Consider the following 22,389-nt stretch of genomic DNA (forward strand, 5'->3'; position numbering starts at 1 on the left):
AGAGTTCTTGGGAAGAGCTAAGAAAATTGTGATACGATTTTAGAGAAGTTTGGTCTGGAGTTGTAGAGAGTTAAAAGAACTTGGTAATATCTGTATATAAAGTCATAATCAAGCTAATATACTGATTGCGATTTCTACAATGTCCCCATAGACTTTAATCTATGGCTACTGGATTTTTTTTTTTTTTTTTGTCAGTTATTTGAGGCTGATTGATTTAATAGTTATAAAGTGAGCTATCAGATAAACATCAGGAAAATAGTTATTTGATTTTCTTTTAAAGGATTAAAAAGAGAGCAACCAGCCTTTGACAGGACCTTATAAAAGCTGTTTCTCTAAACTCTTTTAAAAGAGCTGACCAATTGTACTTGGCACCTTGGGAGTGTTTCTATAAAATTTTCCATTGTACCATCAAAGTCATTAATAGTTGAGCTCCTGCACAGCAAAGCCTTTTTACCCATTGACCCCAAAGTGCATAACATAGAGTAAAATGAGGTAAAAGCAAAAATATAAAAAAAATTGTACCAAAACCTCAGCCTTTCCTTATAAGTCTTCACAGGTTCTACACACTCTAATACCTTGCATCTCTGGGAGATGAAAAATTGCTGCACTGCAGGAGAATATAGCCTGTGTTTTTCTCTGTGAGAAACACTCCTAGCCATTACTGACAACTTGCTCAATAAAGGATTTTAATGTCTCCTTTGATGCTAGATATTGTCTGAGAAAAATAAACTTTCCCACATATCCAGGGTCAAACTGGGGATTCCTTTGGCTATCCTCATTTATTTTTTTCCAGCTGAGCACCACTGGCATTTTATCTTTGCCATGCTTCTTTCATCCTCTTATTCTTGTTTGATTTTCAACTATGCACAATCCAGCTAATATTCACAAGTAAATTGGAATATTTAATATTCACAAGTAAATTGGAATATTAAAACAACAGATAAAATTTAACTCTGATATTCTTCAAAGTATTTATTATCTAATTATCTTCATTTCCATTATTTAGAAGTGAGAAATATTAATAGTGACTGCTGAGGTTTAGAAGACTCCTTTCCTAAAAAAGTAACAGAAATCATGACAGAAATAACAGAATAGATTGTTGCAGAAAGCAACACTAACACTGGATATTTCAAATTTTAAGCTTGCTATGTTTGTTATAATCTCCTGTTAAAAACAGTTCAAAAGACAGTTTTCAACCTCTGTATTGTCTTTACATTTGTGTATTTGACTTACTTGCTCTAACTTCTTTTTTTTTTGCTTTTTTTTCCAAGTGGGAACTAAGATACTTCATGTAAAATTGCATAAATCTGAAGCATTAAATTTGTTATTTTTTAATACATTTAACCAGTTAGTCCCTGCTTGCAAAACAAATGCAAAAAATCTACTTCAAAATTAATTGACATTGAAACCCAGGGAAATTTTACATTTACTGCTTTAATGTACCTTGAATTTATGGGCGTGCATATTGAAAAAATGGAATTATTTTAAATATCAGTTATGCTTTTCTAGCTGAAGAGGCTTTGAGATTTAGTTTTCCTTAAGTCAACACTTAGTTTATTTTTATGAGTTCAGAACACACACTGCTGAGTGTTAGAGAGCAGAGGAAGCAACAGCCAGTCTTGTCTTTCCATTCTGCTGCTGAGGAGATTGGAGGACAGGATGATCAATTTCACACAGCCATGGACATTTCACTGGAGCGTTCCACACTGTGGATTATTTGTATTTCATTCCCTGCTCTCTGTAAAGATCATAGCCTGTATCACAAAAACATGGGCTGAGAGGGACCTCTGGAGGTCCTTGATTTCAACCTCCTGCTCATAGCAGTGCTAAATTGAATAAAATTGTCTAGGCCCTTGTTTACACGAGTTTTGAAAATCACAAAGAATAGAGATTCTGCGGTCCCTCTAAGCAATTTTTTTCTATTACACAGAATATTTCCTTTGTAGCTAACACCACTTTCCCTTATTGACATTTCTGACTGTTGCTTCTCATGCTTTTGCGGTGCATGTCTGGAACAAGTCCAGCTTTGCAAGCCCCCTTCAGGCATCAGAAGACAGCAATTAGCTGTCCCCTTTTGACAGATAAATAAGTCTGATTCCCTCAGCCTCTCTTTGTCTGTCATACGTTCAGGCTCCTGATCATCTTGCTATTCCTTCACTAGATTTTTCCATTTTGAATTTATATCTTATCGCATTGTCTGCGAGGCTCAAAACTGGTCTTGGGATTCCAGTCGTACTATTCTCAAGATGCTAAGCAAAAGAATGAATCCCTTCCTTTGCCTGCTGTTTGTGCTGTTGCTAATTCAGCTGGATGTGTAATTAACCTGTATGGCTGCAAGGGCACACTGCTGATTCATACTTAACTTCTACCTCAGCTTCTACAGAGCAGCAACACAGGCAGGCAATTCCCACCCTATTGCAACAGGTGAGGTTATCCTGTCCCACATATGTGAGTTTATTTGTATCAGATAGAAGGAAGCTTCTGGTTGAGAATAGTTAAGTAGATTTACAGTTAAGTTGCCATACTCTTTAAGAAAAAAGACAGTATCTCAATTTACTTTTTTTTTTTTTTTTTTTTTAAGATTTTGCACTTGATAACGTTACAAGTAGATTATACAGAGTTTCTTACATATAAAGATGTCGGTAGCAATTGTACATTTTTTTAGCTAAACATACCCTCAAGTGTTTTTGTTCAAATGTTGTCTATAGTCAGATTCACATAAAGTCTTCCACTCACCAGCAAAGCAAGAGAAGCTTCATCCTTCTGCTGTGTTTCTTAGTAGAATCCTACCATGTAGCCTCCTTGATAGTATCAATAGAAAGTAGTGTTGACAGATTCATACTAATGTGATTGTTCACTAACTGAAGTAGGGATAAATAAATTCTTCCATATGCGTTGTGAGTTTAATTTTTTGGTTTTTAAATATGTATCTGTATCTGTTCAATTCAGCACTAAATTTATTGTCATTGGTCTGTTCAGCCTGGGGATAAGAAGACTGAGAAGGGATCTAATTAGTGTTTATAGGAATCTACAGGGAGGTGGGAGGTAAATGGATGAGGCCAGGCTCTTCTTGGTGGTGTGTAGTGATAGGACAAAGAGCAGTGGCCTAAAATGTGAACATAGGGAGTTCCATAAAAGCATGCAAAAAAACTTACTTACAGGAAGGGTGATGGAGCACTGGAACATGTTGCCCAGAGAGGATGTGGAATCTCCTTCTATGGAGATATTCATGACCCATCTGGATGCCTACCTGTGCAACCCATTGTAGGGAAACTTGCCTTAGCAGGGAGGTTGGACTCAACAATCTCTTGAGGTCCTTTCCAACCTCAGCGATTCTGTGTAAATTAACAGCGTCATTTATACTTTGAGAGTGTGTCAGCTGATGGATGAAAATAAAATCAGGTTCCTTTAAATATGTGTCAGTATTTCAGACATCTTATTTAATATCAGATAAGGGCCTAATTCTATCCTGGTTACGATCTTGCTGCATGACAATTTCGGCAAGGTCACAAGAGCTTCCTATGTGTTTGTGACTGTGGGGGACTGTTTTCATATAGTATATTAGTCCTGAAAGAAATAAGCATTCTATTTACTTTTATATAATAGGCTTCAATTCTTCCAGGAAGTCTGTTTGAAAACTATTTATGGTATTAGTATGGAAATTATATATTACAAATTAAATGGGAGTCTTGCAGCCGAGCACTCTGACAGGCATCTCACTATTTTAACTATGGTAGCCCAGTTAAAAAACAACACAAAACACAGCTGGATGTAATTGTATTGAAAGACGTACTTATTATGTTAATAGGGGCATGTGAATAAAATGAAACATTGTCCAGCAAAGCAAAGGTTTTCCAGCAAAGACTCTGAATTACTTTGGCAAGATGTTCAAATGATGCAATCTTTTATTTTTGTTTTAATTGAAAAGTTGTTTGGTATTTATTCCTAAATACTGACAGATGAAGTGTGGCAGCACCACAGAAACAAGAAAACTTATATCAAGAATCACTTTAATAAATATTCTTTAATTGAGAATAAAGTACGAATTATGACCCTGATTCTTCTAGGTGCTTCCAGTGCTATAATTTGAGTCATATTATGGGAGCACTCTTGTAATAGTGGTGACATATGTGCTAAGCCTCTATTACCCTAGCCTGTGATAGCGCTGTGATAGTGCCTTTCGCTGCCTTCCCCTGCTCAGTAAAGCTTCCTGATTTTCCTGCCAGTAACATTCTGCTGCTGCTCCTGCTGCGCCACAGCAACATAACCACCCCAAGAGGTTCTAAACAGCCAGGTTTCAGTAAGATTCTACCAGATGCTGTAGAAATTCAGATTGGATTGGGTCTCCTTCTAAACAGCGCAGGCATTGCCCTTCTTCCAGTCCTACAGGTTTCCCAGAATTTCTTGTTGTCATCGGTCTGCAGAACTTGTAAGTTTCCTGGTCAAAGTGTTAGATCTGGTTATGCCAATTACTGCTAGTGGACTTGAAATCTTTCAAAACAAGACGCCTCAGATGAGTTTTGTTTTGTTTTAAGACATGTTTTTAACAAACCATAACTGAAGACTAAAAAAAAACCTATAACAGTTTGTACCTTATGTAAGCGTGCCTGCTATTCAAATAGCTGCTTTCAGGGGCTGAAATACTGTTAAAAGCTCGAGTCTTCATGGCCAGCTGCTGCCATAATCCTGAAGTAGATGTAATGTTTTCTTTTTAACTTTGTATCTTAGTATACTGTCCTATGAAATTGCTTTCAGCCTTTAAATTGATTGTCATGCACAATTTTGTACTTTTCAACCTATTATTGAGTTTGAAAGTTACAAGCTATTCTGAGATTTAGTACTCAAATTAACTTTTGTTGCTAAATAGAAGAAATGCTTCTGTGGTGAAAAAATGTTGTTTGTTATATTTTATTTCATTATTACATCATTAAAAGATGAAAATATCTTTGGGTAGAGCTTTATTTCCCCTAAATAATACCAACCCAACTACAACAGCGTAGATACAACAGTGAGACGTGATTCTTGACAGTCTAATCATTGGTTAATCTAGCAACGCCCACAGAGTCAAAATATTGTTAAATCACTGTCCTTCCCTACTGTGGAAAGCCACCAGGTGAGCTGTTTCAGTGATAATAACATTAGAAAACAGTGTAGAAGAATTTATTGCCAACAGATCTGCAGAGAAGAGCAGCGCTGAAGACAGCGTATTGATTGCTGTAAGAAAAAGAAAGAAACCCACAACATTTCAAATGTAGCCTGCAATGGACTTGTACAATTCCTCTTATGTAACATGGATAATGTTAAATTTTATGGACATTATATTTTCCTGGAAAAAAATGTCTCATTAAATGGGTCATTAATGTTCTGTACCAATCCAAAGGAATAAGAGTGCGTTTACATGCAAATTCTGCAATAAAATGGTTTTCTTGGTACATTACACAGATCCAGTCTTGATATTATCCCAGTGCCTATGTATATTCTTAGTAATGAGGAACTGTTTATTCTTGAAATGTAATATGAATAAAATACATATCATTGTAGTACTTTACAGTTAAAAAAGTGTGATTTTTAAAAAATATTGCATTTAAAATCAGGCTGTTATTTGAAATAGGTTTCTGGAGATAAAGTACCATTGTCCTGTTTAATGAAATGTATTTGTTTCTTGACTCTGTCAATATAAGAAAGATGTAAAAATTTTTTTCTGTGAAGATTTACACCTGCACCTTATCAAGCATTTTGCTGAATGATAAGGAGACATGCAGGTTGCTCTGAAAGTAATGTCTCCTATTTATTTCCATAGAAACTACAACAGATAAAAAGAGCACAGTAACAATAATTAGAGCAAATTCTCAGCTACAAAACACTATTTTTTCTATGTAATCACCACCATTAGATGTGCATTTTCACCAGCATTGAACAAGAGCTTGCATGCCAACAGAGGTGACCCACTGTTGCTGTTGCCACTGCTGAAATGCACCACCTGCCACCTCGCTGTGCTCACATCCACTGTTTGATCTCCATAAATGTTCAGCATGCATCGATGGAGGTCCATGAATGGCATTTTTTCTGTATGAAGGAATTCAGTGACACAGCTTTGCTTCATTCATGCTTCCATGTCAGATGCCATTTTGTCAGATTGCCCCTCGCTGCTGTTTGTCACGTTTGGCAACAACATGTAACAGAATGTCGGTGGGAGGGTTCAACATGGACTGTCATACTGTCAACATCCATCTCTGATCATGAGCCAACGTAATAAAAACAGGAGGCATTACTTTTGGAGCAGTCCTGATGGTTTTGCCATTAATGCTTAAAGAAAATTATGAAAGATGAATTAAAAGAAACTAGTGCTTTTCTTTCTTTTTCTTTGAATAGCCTGGATGTGTAAACACTACTGAAGTTGATATAAAAAAGTCTTCAAGAATGAGAAATCCACATAAAACAAGAAAGGTAATTTACTGCCATTATATAAGAAGTAGGAAATTGAGGTAATTTATTGCATGAAGTTCTGTACTTTATTAAAATTTTTTTTAGTACTGCTGCAAGGAATGAGTACATGAACATATTTTGTTGCTTAATAAGCTCTTAAATTAATTACTATTTACAAATTTTCTAATACTAAGTAAACACTGTCACATAAGAAAGTGTTTGGAGGAATACCCAGAGACTATGAAAATAATCATTTTTGTTTATGTTATTCATCTTGTTCAGTAGTTTGAATAAATTAAAATGTTTGTCATTAGTTAAGGAAAAATAAATGAAAAATGCAGTATAAACTATAACAGTAGTGCTTCTTGTGCAACCTTTAATGAAAAGGTTGCCTCTACTTTATAGTTATGCTTCAAACAGATGTACAAAAACTGAACAAAGTAATCTTCATCTACACTAGGATCCTGATACAAACTGTTTTCAGTTCTCTAGGGACAGACAGGTGGAATGAAACAACATTTTCTGTCAAATCCTCTTTATCATAATGTAGACTGAGTCCAAATTTAAAGTGTGCCTTTTGGGGTACATTTTAGTGTCTTCAAAAGGAAACTATATTGAGATTATTTTCCCACTGACCAGTTTCACTTATTCTAATAACTGTCTTTCAGTGTCATCCCCCATGTTTGCTGTGACATTAATATAGAGACAAAAGAGTTGATGCTATCTATGTTCAGTGGCTTCAGGAAATTGTGGGTTTTTTTGTACAGTTTACTGATATATAGAAACAAAATTCTGTGTGAGCACATGGTTTATTTACAGTTTCTTTAGAAGCTGGTGATCTGGAATAGTCTTGAGCACTTTATCCCAGTTATGTACTGTGGGTTTATGTCGAAAATGTTGTTTAAAAGCAACTATCATTGTTCCATTTTTTTTTGCATAGTCTGTCTATGGCTTACAAAATGACATCCGAAGTCACAGCCCTACTCACACACCAGTACCAGAGACTAAACCTCCCACAGAAGATGAACTACAGCAAGAGGTTTGAAAAATAACTACAAGCATTTACTTTTAAATGAACGTTTTAGGAAAGTAGGTAGTAAACCAAAAATGTCCTACCTGGGAAGTATGTTCAGAGCAGATCTGTGAATTGCTTAGTAGATCTTTTCCTCGCACCATATATATGGACTTAGGTGTGTAATTTCTATTAAAATTAATGAGAAAAAAACGTGACATGTTTTATATCTCACATGAAACAGTTGAAAGCAGTTAGAAACAGTCCAGTTGGTGAGATCTTTGCATAGCTAAGCCCATTAGCTCCTTTAGTATTAGACTGCTCAATCACTCTTCCTTTCACCACTTTGGTTTGAGCTATGGGGGCACTCTAACCTCTCATTGTGTGCGTATACGGGTTCACACATTAATCCATTGTTAATATTTCATTAATCTTTCCTGAGGCATTAGAACTGGGAGAAGGTAAATGTCTGAAGAGTTAGTAGCTCTCTTCAAAAATCTAAAAAAGGCTAATTGGATTTCTTTTGATGAACCTGTAGGGAAAATGTTACACTGGGTCTTTTTTTTTCTTCTTCTTTTTTTTTTTTTTTCTTTTTGGCTTCTGTATAATCTTTCTCTTTGATGGAAAATTCCATTTATTTTAGAACTACACTGATGGAGTGTTGTTTTATTTCAGATATACTTCTTTTCTGTGCCCCAGGGTAAATTACAGCCCTAATAAAAAAGTTATGGAAATAGAGTCAAGCAATGAATTACTCATAACACTCTGCTTTCCTTTCTTGCAGATTAAACACTGGCAAATGCAATTAGACAGACATCGATTAAAAATGTCAAAAGTTGCAGAGAGGTAAGTATATTGTCACATCTTCTGTTTTTTCAATTAGACTGATAACTATTTGGAAAATGTCAGCGTGAAATAGCTTGAAAGAAAGAGAGGCAAGAGAACTCACATCACAGAAATAACTGAAGAGAGTTTAAGTGTGAGGTATGAAGGTTTTTTCTGATAAAAGATGGCCCAGATATTCCTGATAAATTCAAGTCACTGTAGTGACCTCTGACCAAGTGTTCTCAAGTTTCCCCTTGCATTGACAGGGAGGCTAACTAGAAATGGGTCTGGGGTTATACTTTGATATTTCGAAAGGGTAATCACTGACAAAGCAAGGGATCTGATTGATAGGGCTGGCTGGGTGACGAGCTCTCAGCTTGAGCAAAATGGCTCTGAGCTTACATCCGAGTCTTACATAACACTAGCAGGAATCTGTTTCCAAGTTGGAACAAAATATGCAAGTAAGGGGTTAGACACCAAACCATTCAAAAAGGCTCTTTAGAAAGTTCACCTTCGGTTCAGGTAAAGAAAATGTCTGCTGTATCTTACGGATCTTGAAGTACACAGATAAAGTGAAAACTGCAGAAAGATTAAGCTGCATAAGATCAACTGAAGGAAATAAAACCAAACGTCTTCATCCTATCATATAGGTGTGTCCATATGGGTTTGCTTATATATACATATTTATGTGTTCACATGCATTGTGTTCTGCTTGCTGAACAGTAGAGATTACAGACTAAGTACAACAACAACTAATATTTTTCCTCACTTTTCAATAATTTTCAATAATTATTAGGCAAAAAGAAAGTGGGAATTAGAACATGGGAGACATAAAGTAACAGAACACAACATAAAGAAGTTTTTAGTTTGCTCAGGGGATTCAGACCTGAAGCAATCATGAACCCTGAAGATTTTTAAAAAAACAGCTTTGTGTTTTTGGGGATATTTTTGGACATATTAGGAAAGTTTGTAATTTATTTTATTTCAGCTCTTGATAAGAAAGACTCAAAGCACCCTCTTTCTTCAAGGATCCACAAGTTCAGTGTTAATGGAATCATTATTTTAAAGCATAGCAAACATATTTTAGCTTAAGCTTTTAGGTTGTTTTGGAATGCACATGTACCTGGTTACAATGGTTTGGTTGAGGCACAGTAGCTTCTTGACTGATAACACAATAAGGTTTTCTTCCCTCCTGACATGACGACATTTGATGTTCTTGTTTTCCTAGTCTATTAGCTTATACAGAGCAGTATTTGGAATATGATCCTTTTCTTGTGCCCCCTGATCCCTCAAACCCTTGGATATCTGATGACACCACTTTCTGGGAACTGGAGGCAAGGTATATATTTTTCTTTTGTCTTTTGGGTGAAGGGTGCTTAACAGCCTTCTCTTGAAATGTGAAAGTTTCAGACAAAAAGAGGTATCGAAGGAAAGTACTGAAGCAAAAGTAAATGCAATATCCTTCTGGTCTTTCTAGCTTTAGTTTTGTAACATGTGGAGAACTATGGATTAATAAATCTGTGTACAGTTACAGAAACCAGTCTGTAGGATTCCAGTGCGGGGAAAAAAAACATGACTTTTTGAAATCTGGTAACATTTGCTAGTTGGAAGTCTTTTTTCTTCTGCAAAAGTGAATGCATTTTATCTTCATCCTGTCTGAGCACTAACAGCCTGGTTACTCATTGCTGAACTTTGCACTGATGTGAGCGATCTGGAAAGTGAGAAATTTCTGGCTGAGCTCTAGGACTTTTTGTACTATATTCTGTACAGTGAGCATTAAAACACTGAATTATTGCTGATTGTGGGTTTTATTGCTTCCTTTCCTGTAGCAAAGAGCCAGGACAGCAGAGGGTGAAACGATGGGGATTTGGGATGGATGAAGCTTTGAAAGACCCTGTGGGAAGAGAGCAATTTCTCAAGTTCCTGGAGTCAGAATTCAGTTCAGAAAATTTAAGGTGAAATACTTTATGTTTTAGTAGCTCTTAAGATACTTCTTATTTTCTTATTAATATTTTTCGATGATATATTCTTTCTTTATTTCAATCCTATCAAAAGTTATCTTGTATCTTATCTTTTGGAGTCAATTCATGTGGATTGCTGCCTGCTTTTATATTTAGGATGAGAGAAAAACTAATATAGTTTGCAGAGACTCGCATGAAATCGTCTCCTATTCCTATTCAACTTTTGGTCCAAATACCTACATAAAAGACTTTCTCTCAGCTCGTTCTATTATACAGCATTAAAACACTGACCTACTCAAAACCTATTCAATAGCTTTCATTATGTTTGGTTTTATGAAAAAAAAAGTAAAGTTTTAAAGAAAATTTGTTAAAAAAATAAAGTATTTAGAAGTAAAAGTTAAAACTTTCACTGTTGGTCCCATTTATGTGGATTCTTGGTCTTTTGAAGATTATATGGATCAGACACAACAGAAGTAGTGTGATGTTCACCTTTCAAATTCCATACTAATTGCAAAATGCAAAATTGTTTTTAGTGTATGAATCTTAAATCACATATGTATATAAGCAGTATTATTTCAAAGAGATTATTCAAAGTACTATTCCAAATATTTCAAGGGAAATATTCTTTGACTTAAAGAAATAATATTCCATCCATTGGCTTTCAGCATATTTAGTACTGCTATTCTGAGGAAGTCTTACAGTAGGGATTAATCCAGAGGAGCCAATAATAGTATTTTGATTGATGAGTCAGACTGTATATAGTTGAGAAGCATGTATGCCACTGTTTTCCCTATATTCCATCTTGTCAAATGTCATCTGTACCACTTCTCATTCACCAACAGCATAAGGAATATTAAAATCCTATTTGCTTACATTACAAAACTTAGAAAATTCCTGAACCTCATTTTTGTGTGTGTGTGTGCCTGCACTTAGTCCTAAACGGTGCAGTATAACCTTCCCTTCTCCTTTACATAACATTAGAGTTACCTTTAAATAGCATTTTACAAGAGGCATTTAGCACTTTGTGGTGTTGGTTCCTTAAATGCTCAGTAATTGCACAAACCTCCTTGTTGTTAATTTAGGATTAACTGTGGAATAACTAGAGATGGATTTCTCTAAGTTGCTGGCCATGTTCATATTCTGAACTTTGCATAACAAGTATATATTATGTACTCAATACCTTATATTTCCCAAATGACTTTTTTTGACTTTACCTCTCTGGAAATATAGCTCAAACATGGAAATATAGCCTGATTTCTATGCTGATAAGTTCATTAGTGACATATAAAGATTTTTTGTTAATTAACAAATCCAGTGGTGAAGTCAGCATGATACCTAAAGAGGGAAAAAGTCATTTTTTCACTCACAAAACATCCTAGCAATTCCTTACACAGAGCAGCTGTTCAAACATAAACCTATCCAGCCTGGTATGTACTGCAGTTTCAGTGTGTTTCTGTGATTCATTTGTCTCTCTGCCAACTACAGTGTTACCCACATAATCCCCAGCTCTTTTCTCTAATCCTATTTACAACACTAACCACAGGCAAACTGCAAGTGACTGATCCAGAAAAATACACTAGAGAAATTTGTTCAGAGCTGATTCCTTGACATGCCATCTTCTCTTCTATCTCTCTAGATTTTTACATTGGTATTATAAAATACCTAGCAGCAGTAGTGAATATGAGCTTAAAGGCTTCATTGGGAAGAATCAGGCAGCGGATCAAATTCTTACTTTAAAGGGGCTTTCTGTGATGATTAACTGAAAACTGTCTCACAAGCTCCGAATTACATTTATGCATTCTCAAACTGGGGAAATCAATCCACAGTTAAGCTCAAACAGTAAAATCAGGCTAGAAGGCATGAATTTGTAAGGCTTGTTGTATATGAGAATAAAAATATTACAGGTCACACTAAGAGAAATTAAAATCATTTGGGGCATGGTGGTTTCAAGCATTATTGTTAGAGAAACCTTAAATTTAAAAGACTACCTGTTTGTTTGCTCAGCTATTAACCTCACTACAGCAATTTGTTTTTTCTTATTTTTGAATTTGACAGCCACCTTGAACAAAACATTTATTTCCATTCACATCTTCCTACTGCAGTGTGAATTCAAGTCAGTAGCTAGTTCTTATCCTTCTACAGTCATAATCAATAAGTGCCATTAAATTCAAAGGAGATAATACAGATACGACTGTGGATTCAAGTTACCCAATACAGTACAAGAGATATTCAGACACTACAGAGAAATTCAGAATTGATTAGAATTCTTATACCTCACTTCAAAACAAACAAACAATCACAAAAGCCTGAAACATAAATCAGTTGTTAAGTCTACCAGATACACCATTTATATTCAAGTGTCTAAGCAGTTAAATGTCCCAGTATTACTGTTTCATTGACTTGAACTGAGAGTGCCTAAACTGGCAGAGAACCTGAGTCTTAGAGGACATAGATTATGTTCTGAGAAACAGAACAGGGATAAAGAAACTTGAGTCACGAGTTAAAACTAAGAACTGTGCAATCAAGGGGAATGCAATCAGAACTCACTTCTTTTTTCTGTCTCTCTCTGTTGTTTTTCTTTCTTTGCCCATAAATTGGAATTAATAGTATCTCCCTCTCTAGGGGTATTGTAAAAGGTAGCAAAGGAATGCTCCTTCTGAGGGAGACATCCAGTAAAACTCTAAGCCATCTCATGAATCTAGCTCTGCTTGATCATTTAGCAAAGAGCTCTTTAAAAAGTCCAATAAGGTTTATCAACATGGCAGTTTAATTGCAATATGAATGCGTTTTACTAACAGCCAGAATGGATTCTTCATTCACCTAAGATATCTACAAGTTGTAATCTCTCCTTATCATGCAGCTGTTTTGAATGGATCACTTTGAATACAGTTCAATACAAGAGAGCAAACATCTGAAGTTTGGATAATTTATAAAAATTCCCACTGCCTATTACAAACATGGTGACCAATATTCAGAATTCATGAGGCTTAAGTTTTGGCATGATCCAGTGCTGCTGAGTGTATTTGCAAGGTAGTTCAAGCATGGGAAAAGAGATTTTCAAAGAGTGACTTAGTGAAATGAACCTTACGGAAATGTGGCACTGGAAACTGAATTTCTTCATTTCTGTAGAAAATTTCCATTCCTCTCCCTACCCTTCTTTTGTCTTTATGCTGCAGAATTTTTTGGAAAAATAGCATTCGTGTCAACTGTACTTTTGCTCCTACGTGGTTGTTTTGTAGGAATTACCAATGATTGAAAAATCTAAATAGTTTCAGTGCTGCCAATCTGAAAGCCTGTCACAGTCTATTATGCAGTACTGCAGTAGGGGTGATCTCCAAAGTTGCAAGAGCCTCACAGGTTAATGAATGGAGGGCAATGACAGAGCATCTTCCCTGATACACAGAAGCAAAAGCCACTGGACCTGTTGCCCTTTCCTTTGACCCTCATTTACTATCTTCCATAATGAATGAACAAGTTAAGGAAAAGAGGCATTGAATTCTGAGGGACTCAGAAGTTAGTTAAATTAAGGTGTTTTCTCCCGATGAAGTTTGATGTGCTCAGACCTCTGCAAGCTGAGATTGTGTGAAATTTTTGTCATGGACTCCTAAATTGCTGTAAAAATGTTCTACACTAGAAATCGATGCTGTGATTATGTCCTATAAAATAAATGAATTAAAAAGTACTACTAAAATGTGTAATTTTGCCCACAGATTGGTTCAGTCATAGTGCTTAATTTTATGTTTTATTTACTCCAGTGGTACTGGTAATTTTTTTAATTACAGCATGACAGTACTTTTACTAGAGCATTAGAGGGAAAATGGTGCAAGAAGCTAAGTTCTTTTTCTTAATCCAGCCTTGTTTCACTTTCTTCTTTTGTCGCTCTTTGTTATTGATGACCTTCACTAACAGGGAAGTTATAAACGTATGATGAACAATTAATTGTATTTGATAGTGTAGCAAATCTGAACAGAAGCACTGGTAATGGACTTTCTTTGAGGCACTGCTGGTGTTTATTCCTCATACCGTTGATTATGAGACCTTGTTCTAAGTGCTAATGTGGCCAAAATGTAATCTTTAAGGCTGAAATTGCCTGTGCTTTACTTCTGTTTCAGTCAGAAGTGTAATCTCCAAGTCCCCAAAATACTGTAATTTCTGCAGATCAGAAGACACTAGTTGCCGAATTTAATTTCCTCCCATTTTTTGAAGAACTCTTGCACTACTATATCTTGAAGTTTGAAGTTGTATTTGGCAAGAAGGTGGTTTTTAGGAGTCAAAGAGTAATCTTTCATGCAGCTAGAAACAAATGCTAGCTGTTTTTCTCAATGCAATTTGTTAAGGTCTTGCTGAAAGTGCTGAGGTCTGTCTCTGACCTGTTGTGACACATGCATTAGTTCCAAAGCACATGGAAAACCCACCTTGCTTTCTCAGTGTTGCTTAATTCTCACACATTTGTTCAGAATCACTGCAGATTTTTCCTCCGTTTGTGTTCTTATGTTCCTATGTGCTAAATATAACTGATTAGCTTAATCTGGGATCTGCTGTTGGCTGCCTCAGATATTTAGGTCAGTTAACGGGACAGAAGCTGGAATGCAGCTGTGCTATTTTTCTGGCATGGCCACCCACACTTTGAAAGTTTTCCAGCTGGAGGACATAAGCCCCAGATGTCTTTCAGCATGTGTCCTATCATGTTATGTGGCTGGAGGTACAACTCTCGTGCTATACACTCTCACTCAGCCATACATCTGGCTTGTGACCCAGTATGACACAGCCCAAATGCTGGGATGAACAAAGCAGCAAGGTTTATACCCTGGACCCCAGACTGTCTATTCAAATGGTACTGAGAATCCTCTAGTGAGGATCTCCATGACTGAAGCTAACCTACATGAACAGGATTTTCAAGTTTCATTCAAGGAAACAGACAAAGCTCTAGTTCCTTCTATGAAGTGTAGAACCAAGTCTGTGCATATACTTGTCCAGAAAATGCAGTTGGGATCCCCTCTCTCCTCTCTTCCCCTTTCGTACATTTACTGTTGCAGAAATACCCTTTGCTACTGGAGTTTTCCCTTGCTCTGGTCACAGCTCGTGAGGCAGAGTTATAAAAATGGAGAGGTGCATCTTTTGATTCGGGGCCTCTGCTGAGATCTTGCAGCATCCATTTCCACTTCCTTCAATAATCTGTGCTTTTGGTAGCCATGTGATATTCAGAAATGTTAATTTAGAAAATGCAAGAGGTAGCAGCCTCATTTTTGGCTCTTCCTAATTTTGCATATTTGACTTTAATTCTTATGTGGGAGGAGGGTAAGCATTTTTTCTTAAATGTAGATTAAGAAATTGAAAAGTAGATTAAATTAGTGAACTGGGTTTTGGCTGTGAATAAGCTTCTTAGATGGAGCATGCTGCAGAAATCAGCATTTTCTTCATGCTTTTAAAGTGTTTTCTATATTTAGAGCCTCACATTTCCAATCGAGCTTTTAAATGCTAATGTTAGAAGGGTGGAATAAAATTAATTTATTGAAAATCTGATGTTCAGCCTCTAAGAATGTATCTGTACAACCTTGCTATTCCATATTGGAAGCTTCTTGTTTACTCAAAGAAGTCCAATTTTTCTCCCATCTATTTTTCCATAATTGAGTATAACCTACTGTATGGAAACAGTTTACTTGAAAAAGAAAATAGCATCCTAAGGCATACTTGTAGTGACTTCCAGAAATATTGGCAGTCATATAAAGGAACAAATAAGAATGTGGCAGCTTTGAGCTAGATACTCAGGATGTCTGCAGGGTGATAGAAAATGTATATTTACAAAGAACATCCTTCTCTTTCATTTTTCTATTCCTTACCTGACTTTGATACACATGAGTAATCAGTCAGTCCGAGAAGATGCGTTTAAAGGGGTTGGCACCGCAGGATATGCACTTTTAGATGCAAATATTAAAAGTAGCTTAAGGAAACCAAAGTAGGTTGCCCAAATTTGACTGAGTTAGAGTTTCTGAGCTGTGCAGTTTTTAAACTTGAGTTATGAGGCCTTTATACTTACTGCACTGCCATCAGATTCCCAGAATATATCTGTGGGCTTTGTGCAGAACTGTTTTCAATTCATATTGCAGATCATATAAATAAGTGGTTCTACTCAGAATATTTGAAACTAAAGTTTTGGGTTTTTTTTGTGTTGACACGGACTCTGTGACCTTGGAGAAAACACTGTACATTATTAATGTATTTGTGAAACTGGGACAATATTACTTCTTTATCTCTTGGAGAATTTTATGGGATTAACAGACTGAGAGGCTGTGCATAAATACTATGGCAACTGGAAGGTGCAGAAGTACCTAAAATAGTCAGCTCGGTACTGTGACAATGACTGTAGTGGCTTGGAAGCCATGAGCATGGGCTCCTTCCATCTGTGCTACAAAGCAGTTTCGAAACAGAACTGAAGGATTAATTGCTGCTCAGAAGGTAAATTATCTCAATTGAAGAATATGTCATAAGAGGAATACTCTTTACAGTGCTTTGCTGTCTCTTATGAGTTGTTGCAGTAACTATATTATGACTTGGACTTAGTGTGGTATTATTTTGTTTATCTGAACACCCATCCACAGTTCCTCTCTCCAACCATTCACTCTTGGACAAAGCTAGGAGATTTCAGTTTGATTTTATGTTTTAAACAGGATTGAACCACATTTTAAAGGTCCACTTAAATTAGCTGTCAGCCTTGTAAAAATCTGACTTGTTTCACAGTTAACTCACATCAGCCGACCTGTTTCATAGGGCCAACCACGTCAAAACAATACTGAAAAGTTGTATCTTTTGCAGTGGTTGCATAGGTAACATGATAAAACTCATGCTTTAATTGAGCTTTCTGAGGAAAAAAACCACAACTGTGTAAGGGTTCTGTAGTGTACATAAGCATGACATCCTGATTTAATTTAATTGAGTTTTATGCAGTGAGAGTTCGAATTGCTGTAAGAGAGGTAACAATAAAGAGCTCCTAATAGGAAATAACAACAGAATAACAAAGCTCATAGCTAGCTGGCTGTGATCACAGCTTGATCAAGCCCTTTCTAGTGATCCTTCTCTAGAATGAGAAGGATGGCTGTCACTATGGTTGCCTGATATTGATTTGCTCTGCGGCAGGAGAATGGGTGCTTCTGTTCAACGCTGCAGTTAGAAAAAAAAAAAAAAAAAGAAATGCAATACTGAACAAATAAATGAAATTATAGAAATGCTTTTCCTTTATATACATAATTTATGGAGTAAAAGTAGCAAAATTATCAATACCGTTATTTGATAGCTTAGCATGTTTTAGATTTACATAGATGTCAGGAGTGTAAGTTCTTATTAGCTTCTGAAGGAATGTCAAAAAGCAATAGGTTTGTAAGTGATGTAAGACCTTGTGACTCAGGTGAAATGAAATCTCAGTTTAATTCCAGTTAAATGAAAACCTCCTAAGAAAGTTACACATACATAAGAAATGAAGCATTTCTCACCTATCTTGTCTAGGCTTGTAATTGCTTTTTATGGCAGTTGGATTGCCTGACATGGCACCAATCTTGATCCCAGAATAAATTGATAGATTTTATCTATTTTCACAGATTTTATATGAAACCTTTCGTTACCTTACTCTTTTTTTAAGAGCAAAGAAAACTGTCACCATTTCATTGGTGATTATATTGAGCTGGAAGTCAAGATGATGTGTTCCATAGGTTCTGGCTAGCAGTAGAAGACCTGAAGAAGAGGCCCATCCGTGAAGTTCCTGCTCGTGTCCAAGAAATCTGGCAAGAATTTCTTGCTCCAGGTGCACCCAGTGCCATCAATCTAGATTCAAAAAGTTATGACAAAACCACGCAGAATGTAAAGGACCCTGGAAGATACACATTTGAAGATGCTCAGGTCAGTTTGCAATTCTTTTTATGGACATCTGAAACAGAATATTGGCTACTGAGATGCATATGCATAAAATAAGATATACTTGAGAATTAAACAAGAATGTTCTGTTTCCCAAACCGATATTTTGGAAATTCAAATGTGTAACATTTATTTGCATCTGAATGGTTCAAGCTCAAAAAGGGGAGATTTAGTTTAGACATAAGGAAAAAAATCTTTTACAGTTAAGGTGGTGAGGCACTGGAACAGGTTGCCCAGTGATGTGATTAATGACCCATCCCTGGAGACTTTCAAGGTGAGGCTGGATCAGGCCCTGGGCAACCTGATCTAGCTGTGCATGTCCCTGTTCATTGCAGGGGAATTAAACTAGATGGCCTTTAAAGGTCCCTTTGAAGTCTATGATTCTACGAGTCTATGATTCTATGATTAATTCTGTTCACGAAACTTCTGTATCCAGAGTCTTCAACTGGGTTTGGTATGCATCAATTTCTAGTTTTCAAGATCTGCCTATGAAGGACTTCCCTCGATACAGACTCAGTGTCTTTTCTCTCAGTGCTTGTCCAAAACTGCTGTTGTCATTTATAATATGAGGCTTCTCATCATGAAGAAAATATGACTCATGAGAAAAAAACTTGGTAGAGGCTTACGCAGAAATATCATATTCCATGGATGTTGTATTAAATTATCATCTACAGAACATTCTGAGGATGCGTTCTTCGATAAGCAGTATTATAGGAGTAACGAACAGTCTGTAAATGTCTTATCTGGCTTTTGGGGCTTTGAGTTAGTACATTTTTGAATACTGTAATCAAAAGATACTTTCAATCAGAGCTAGGTTGTGAAGATGCTTACTTTTTGAGATGGGAGCAAAAGTTAAAGCAGTAAAAATAAATTAAACAAATTTCTGTTTTCCTCAGGGGAAAAAATAAAAGTGAAAAAAAAAAATTCCCCCCCCCCCCCCCCCCAGAAAAAGAAGAAAAAACAAAAAACCAAGCACTTAAATAGTAAATGAAATTTCATTTGACTCATAGCTTAATATTTTAGTTTTGAAGACTTCTGAGAAATGCAGCAGAAAATAACTCGACTCACAATAAGAGCTGTAGAACAACTCCCATCCTCCCTTTTTCATAAACAGCCTAGTGATGAAAATTTAATTATTAATGCAAAGTGAAATGGTGTCAAAAGGAGAGATTGAGATCATACCCCTACAGAATTTTCTACAGCTTGATTATTAGGACATCAACTTGGAAGCCAGGAGATACTGCTCTAAGATCCTCAAAGCAGAAGGGAAATTGAATCTGACAATCTTTCTACTTTTTGGAAAAGTGCCTCTGCCCTAAATAGGAAGGGAAATAATTCCACCAGTATAAAAAGAAAGCAAATTTGTGTGCTCTCATATTGCTGTTATAATATGATATATCATATACAATATGATGCAACAATAATATTGTTGTTAAACACTATATCATTCATACTGATTTTAATAAGCCAAACAAGTGGGTGTTGCTTACATATACTGAGCCACTGGAGATTTAGGAATTTAGCATACAGCAAAAACAAGTTGCACAAATAAAAGCTCTAGCAAGTTCAGAGGTTGAAAGGAAAATACATTTTTGCAATTGACTCAGAAAAGGAAAATTTAATTCCTTGCCAGTGTCCAATTTTTTTTTTCATAAAAATAGGTGTAAAGTTTCAATGTCATTTTACTTCCAGATTTACTTATTTTTTTTTTCTTTTTTTTTTTTTTTCTCCCTTTTTTTCTCCCCTTCAGTTTCTGAAAGAGGTCCATATGCAAGAAAGAATCTTTTCCTGCAGTCAGGCTTCTGTGTATTTGATGCAGTTCAGCATACAGCTCGAGCCAGGAAGGATCCATTTTGCAGTGTAAAAGGGGCAGGCCCAATGCCAGCTTGATGCTTTACCACCTCTCATTGTGCCCCACCTGCAGTGGCAGAGTTCAGTCAGGAGTGGGTCTCTGCCTCTTGGGAAAGGGACGACTAACAACTCATTTTGGCAGACACCAAGTCATTTAATTGTGCTTTAAAATGCTTTGAAAAGCATTTCTGGACTTGAAAGATGGTACTATGGGATTCCATATCAAATGAGCGATACAAAAGTAAAAATAGACCAATTGTGCTAAATAATATCCATCCTCAATTCCCGACTTATTGTACATTAACAATATTAATGCAACCTAATTTAGTCTTGTTTTTATAGGGTAGATTTTTGCACAGCATTTTAATGCCCATCATCACTGATATGTATGCCAGTACCAGAGTCCCTTCTGCTCTCAATTGCCTGAATCAGCTGCTCTTGTATAAACTGAATGGAATTAAAACTCCCCAAATGAACAAGCCTGAGTTCTGACTATATGCCAGAACTTCTTGGCTTAGTGTAGGAAGCACAATGAAAGGCACTTAGAATCATTCTCTAGAGTTTCTAACAAATCAAAGATAAAAAAGAATAAGCTTTAATTTTACATCACTATAATTTTAATTTGGTGTTTTTTTTCTATTCATTAATTGCATGCAGTACCAACCTCAAAAACAGTATTTACTCTAGAGTCTATTTACTGTTTCCTGTTTGCTCTGCTAAAGTTTCCTGTGGTAGAACGCAGGGCTTAAGTGAAAAAGAAAATGAAAACGGCTAACACAATGCAGTACATTTCTTAAAAAACTTTTGTGAGAATATTTCCTGTTCAAATTGCTTTTCCTAAAAATCCCTCTCCTAACATTATAACTGGAATGAGATTATAAATGTTTTACGTTGTGGATTTTTAGTTTTTTTGTTTTTTTTTTTCCTGTTTGTTTCCTTGTTTATTTTGATCAATTTATTTTATAGAGATGAGAGTGTTGCAAGAAGAAAAGCTCTATAAACTGCCTGTGTCACTTCTTTCTCCATTGGTGTTATCAAATTTTTATATGTCTCTGAAGAATAAATATCTTGAAAATTCAATTAGCCTGGAACCGTTTTTCAGTTTTCATGTGCATTTTCCTTTTTATATTATCAGCTGGGTAGCAGAATAAACATCTCTCAAATAATGCTTCCAAGAGTAACCAGGGGACACCTTCTCTAGGTTAAGCACTTATCTGTAGTGCTAAATTAGAAGCCTACCACCTTTTCAAGCATATCAAGTCAGAAAAGCATCTCCAGAAATGAGTTCAGAAAATTTGATGGGAAAGGATTTGAGTTAAGCAATGTGGTCACTTAACTGAACTGACTGATGTAAGGGAGGTTTCAAACTGGGCTTTAAGATAGAACTGGGTTGTAAATTCTCAGAAAAAAATAATTCTGTAAGAAAATAGGGACAGTAAGTTTAAGGAAGGTGTGCTATATCTTTCATATGTAACAAATAAGTGGAATTTCTGGTTTAAGAACGGAAAGCAACTCATTTTTAGCTGAGGAACTGCAACCTCAGCTAACCTTACCTCATAACACTGCCTATTCTAAGTAGTGGTAGCTGGCATGCATTTAAAGATATACAACTGCCTCCTGTTTCATCTATATCTTCTTTTGTGGGAGTAACGACACCTCCTTTTCCTTTCAGGAGCACATTTACAAACTGATGAAAAGTGATTCTTACCCTCGTTTTATACGATCCAGTGCCTACCAGGAGCTGCTACAGGCCAAGAAAAAGGTATTGGTCCATCTTGCCTTTGTCTTGCCACTGTGCAAAGCAGTGGTTATGTTTGCAACAATACTCAGTCTTCTCTCCCCTGTGCCAGTGCAACTGGATATCTGGTAGGTGACCAACTTGGCGTATTTGGAGGGTCACATATACACAGGAGTTCAATATACATATATGTGTATATATCCTGCATGTGGGCATGTTGCAATAAGTTATTCTAGCAAAACGTATTTTTATTTTTACATCCCATATTGTACTGTTTTCTCTGTTATGAAGCACCTTAAATTGCAAAGTGCTTTACAAATACATTAAAAAATAAAATAAAATCCCAGAAGAATAGTCTTTCATGTTTGCAAGTTTGCTTATGTAATAACTGTTGTTCTCTTTATTCCACCTGTAAAATCGACAGAATGTGTTTAGAAACAGTCTCACTCATATGAATAACTTCTGATTCCAACTATAAAAATAGGGGCTTCCCAATCCTATTTCTTTCCCTATTATTACGTGAATAGTTTCAAACAGACTGATCATGTCACACTTGTACAATCAGAGGCTCATGTATTGGCATGTAATGTTTGCTTAGAGAAGCCCAGATTCAGAATTGACTCCTGAAAAGGCACAGCCCAGAGTATGTGGAGCAGTTTGTGCAATGCAGA

At 36.1% G+C, this 22,389-nt stretch overlaps 1 protein-coding gene across 10 annotated transcripts in view; it reads left to right on the forward strand.

The window, feature by feature from the left end:
- The window catches only part of RGS7 (regulator of G protein signaling 7), a 256,768-nt gene that overhangs the window by 208,850 nt on the left and 25,529 nt on the right, over positions 1-22,389 (forward strand). For all 10 annotated transcript variants that reach the window (XM_090135373.1, XM_090135368.1, XM_090135378.1 and 7 more), the window contains 7 exons: positions 6,373-6,447; positions 7,367-7,465; positions 8,223-8,284; positions 9,492-9,602; positions 10,093-10,218; positions 17,928-18,114; positions 21,653-21,742. In XM_090135373.1, the coding sequence (XP_089991499.1) occupies positions 6,373-6,447; positions 7,367-7,465; positions 8,223-8,284; positions 9,492-9,602; positions 10,093-10,218; positions 17,928-18,114; positions 21,653-21,742 (750 nt within the window). The remainder of the gene's footprint in view (positions 1-6,372; positions 6,448-7,366; positions 7,466-8,222; positions 8,285-9,491; positions 9,603-10,092; positions 10,219-17,927; positions 18,115-21,652; positions 21,743-22,389) is intronic.

Source organism: Phasianus colchicus, chromosome 2 (assembly GCF_987193195.1).
Source record: "Phasianus colchicus chromosome 2, bPhaCol1.hap1.1, whole genome shotgun sequence".
Taxonomy (NCBI): Eukaryota; Metazoa; Chordata; class Aves; order Galliformes; family Phasianidae; genus Phasianus; species Phasianus colchicus.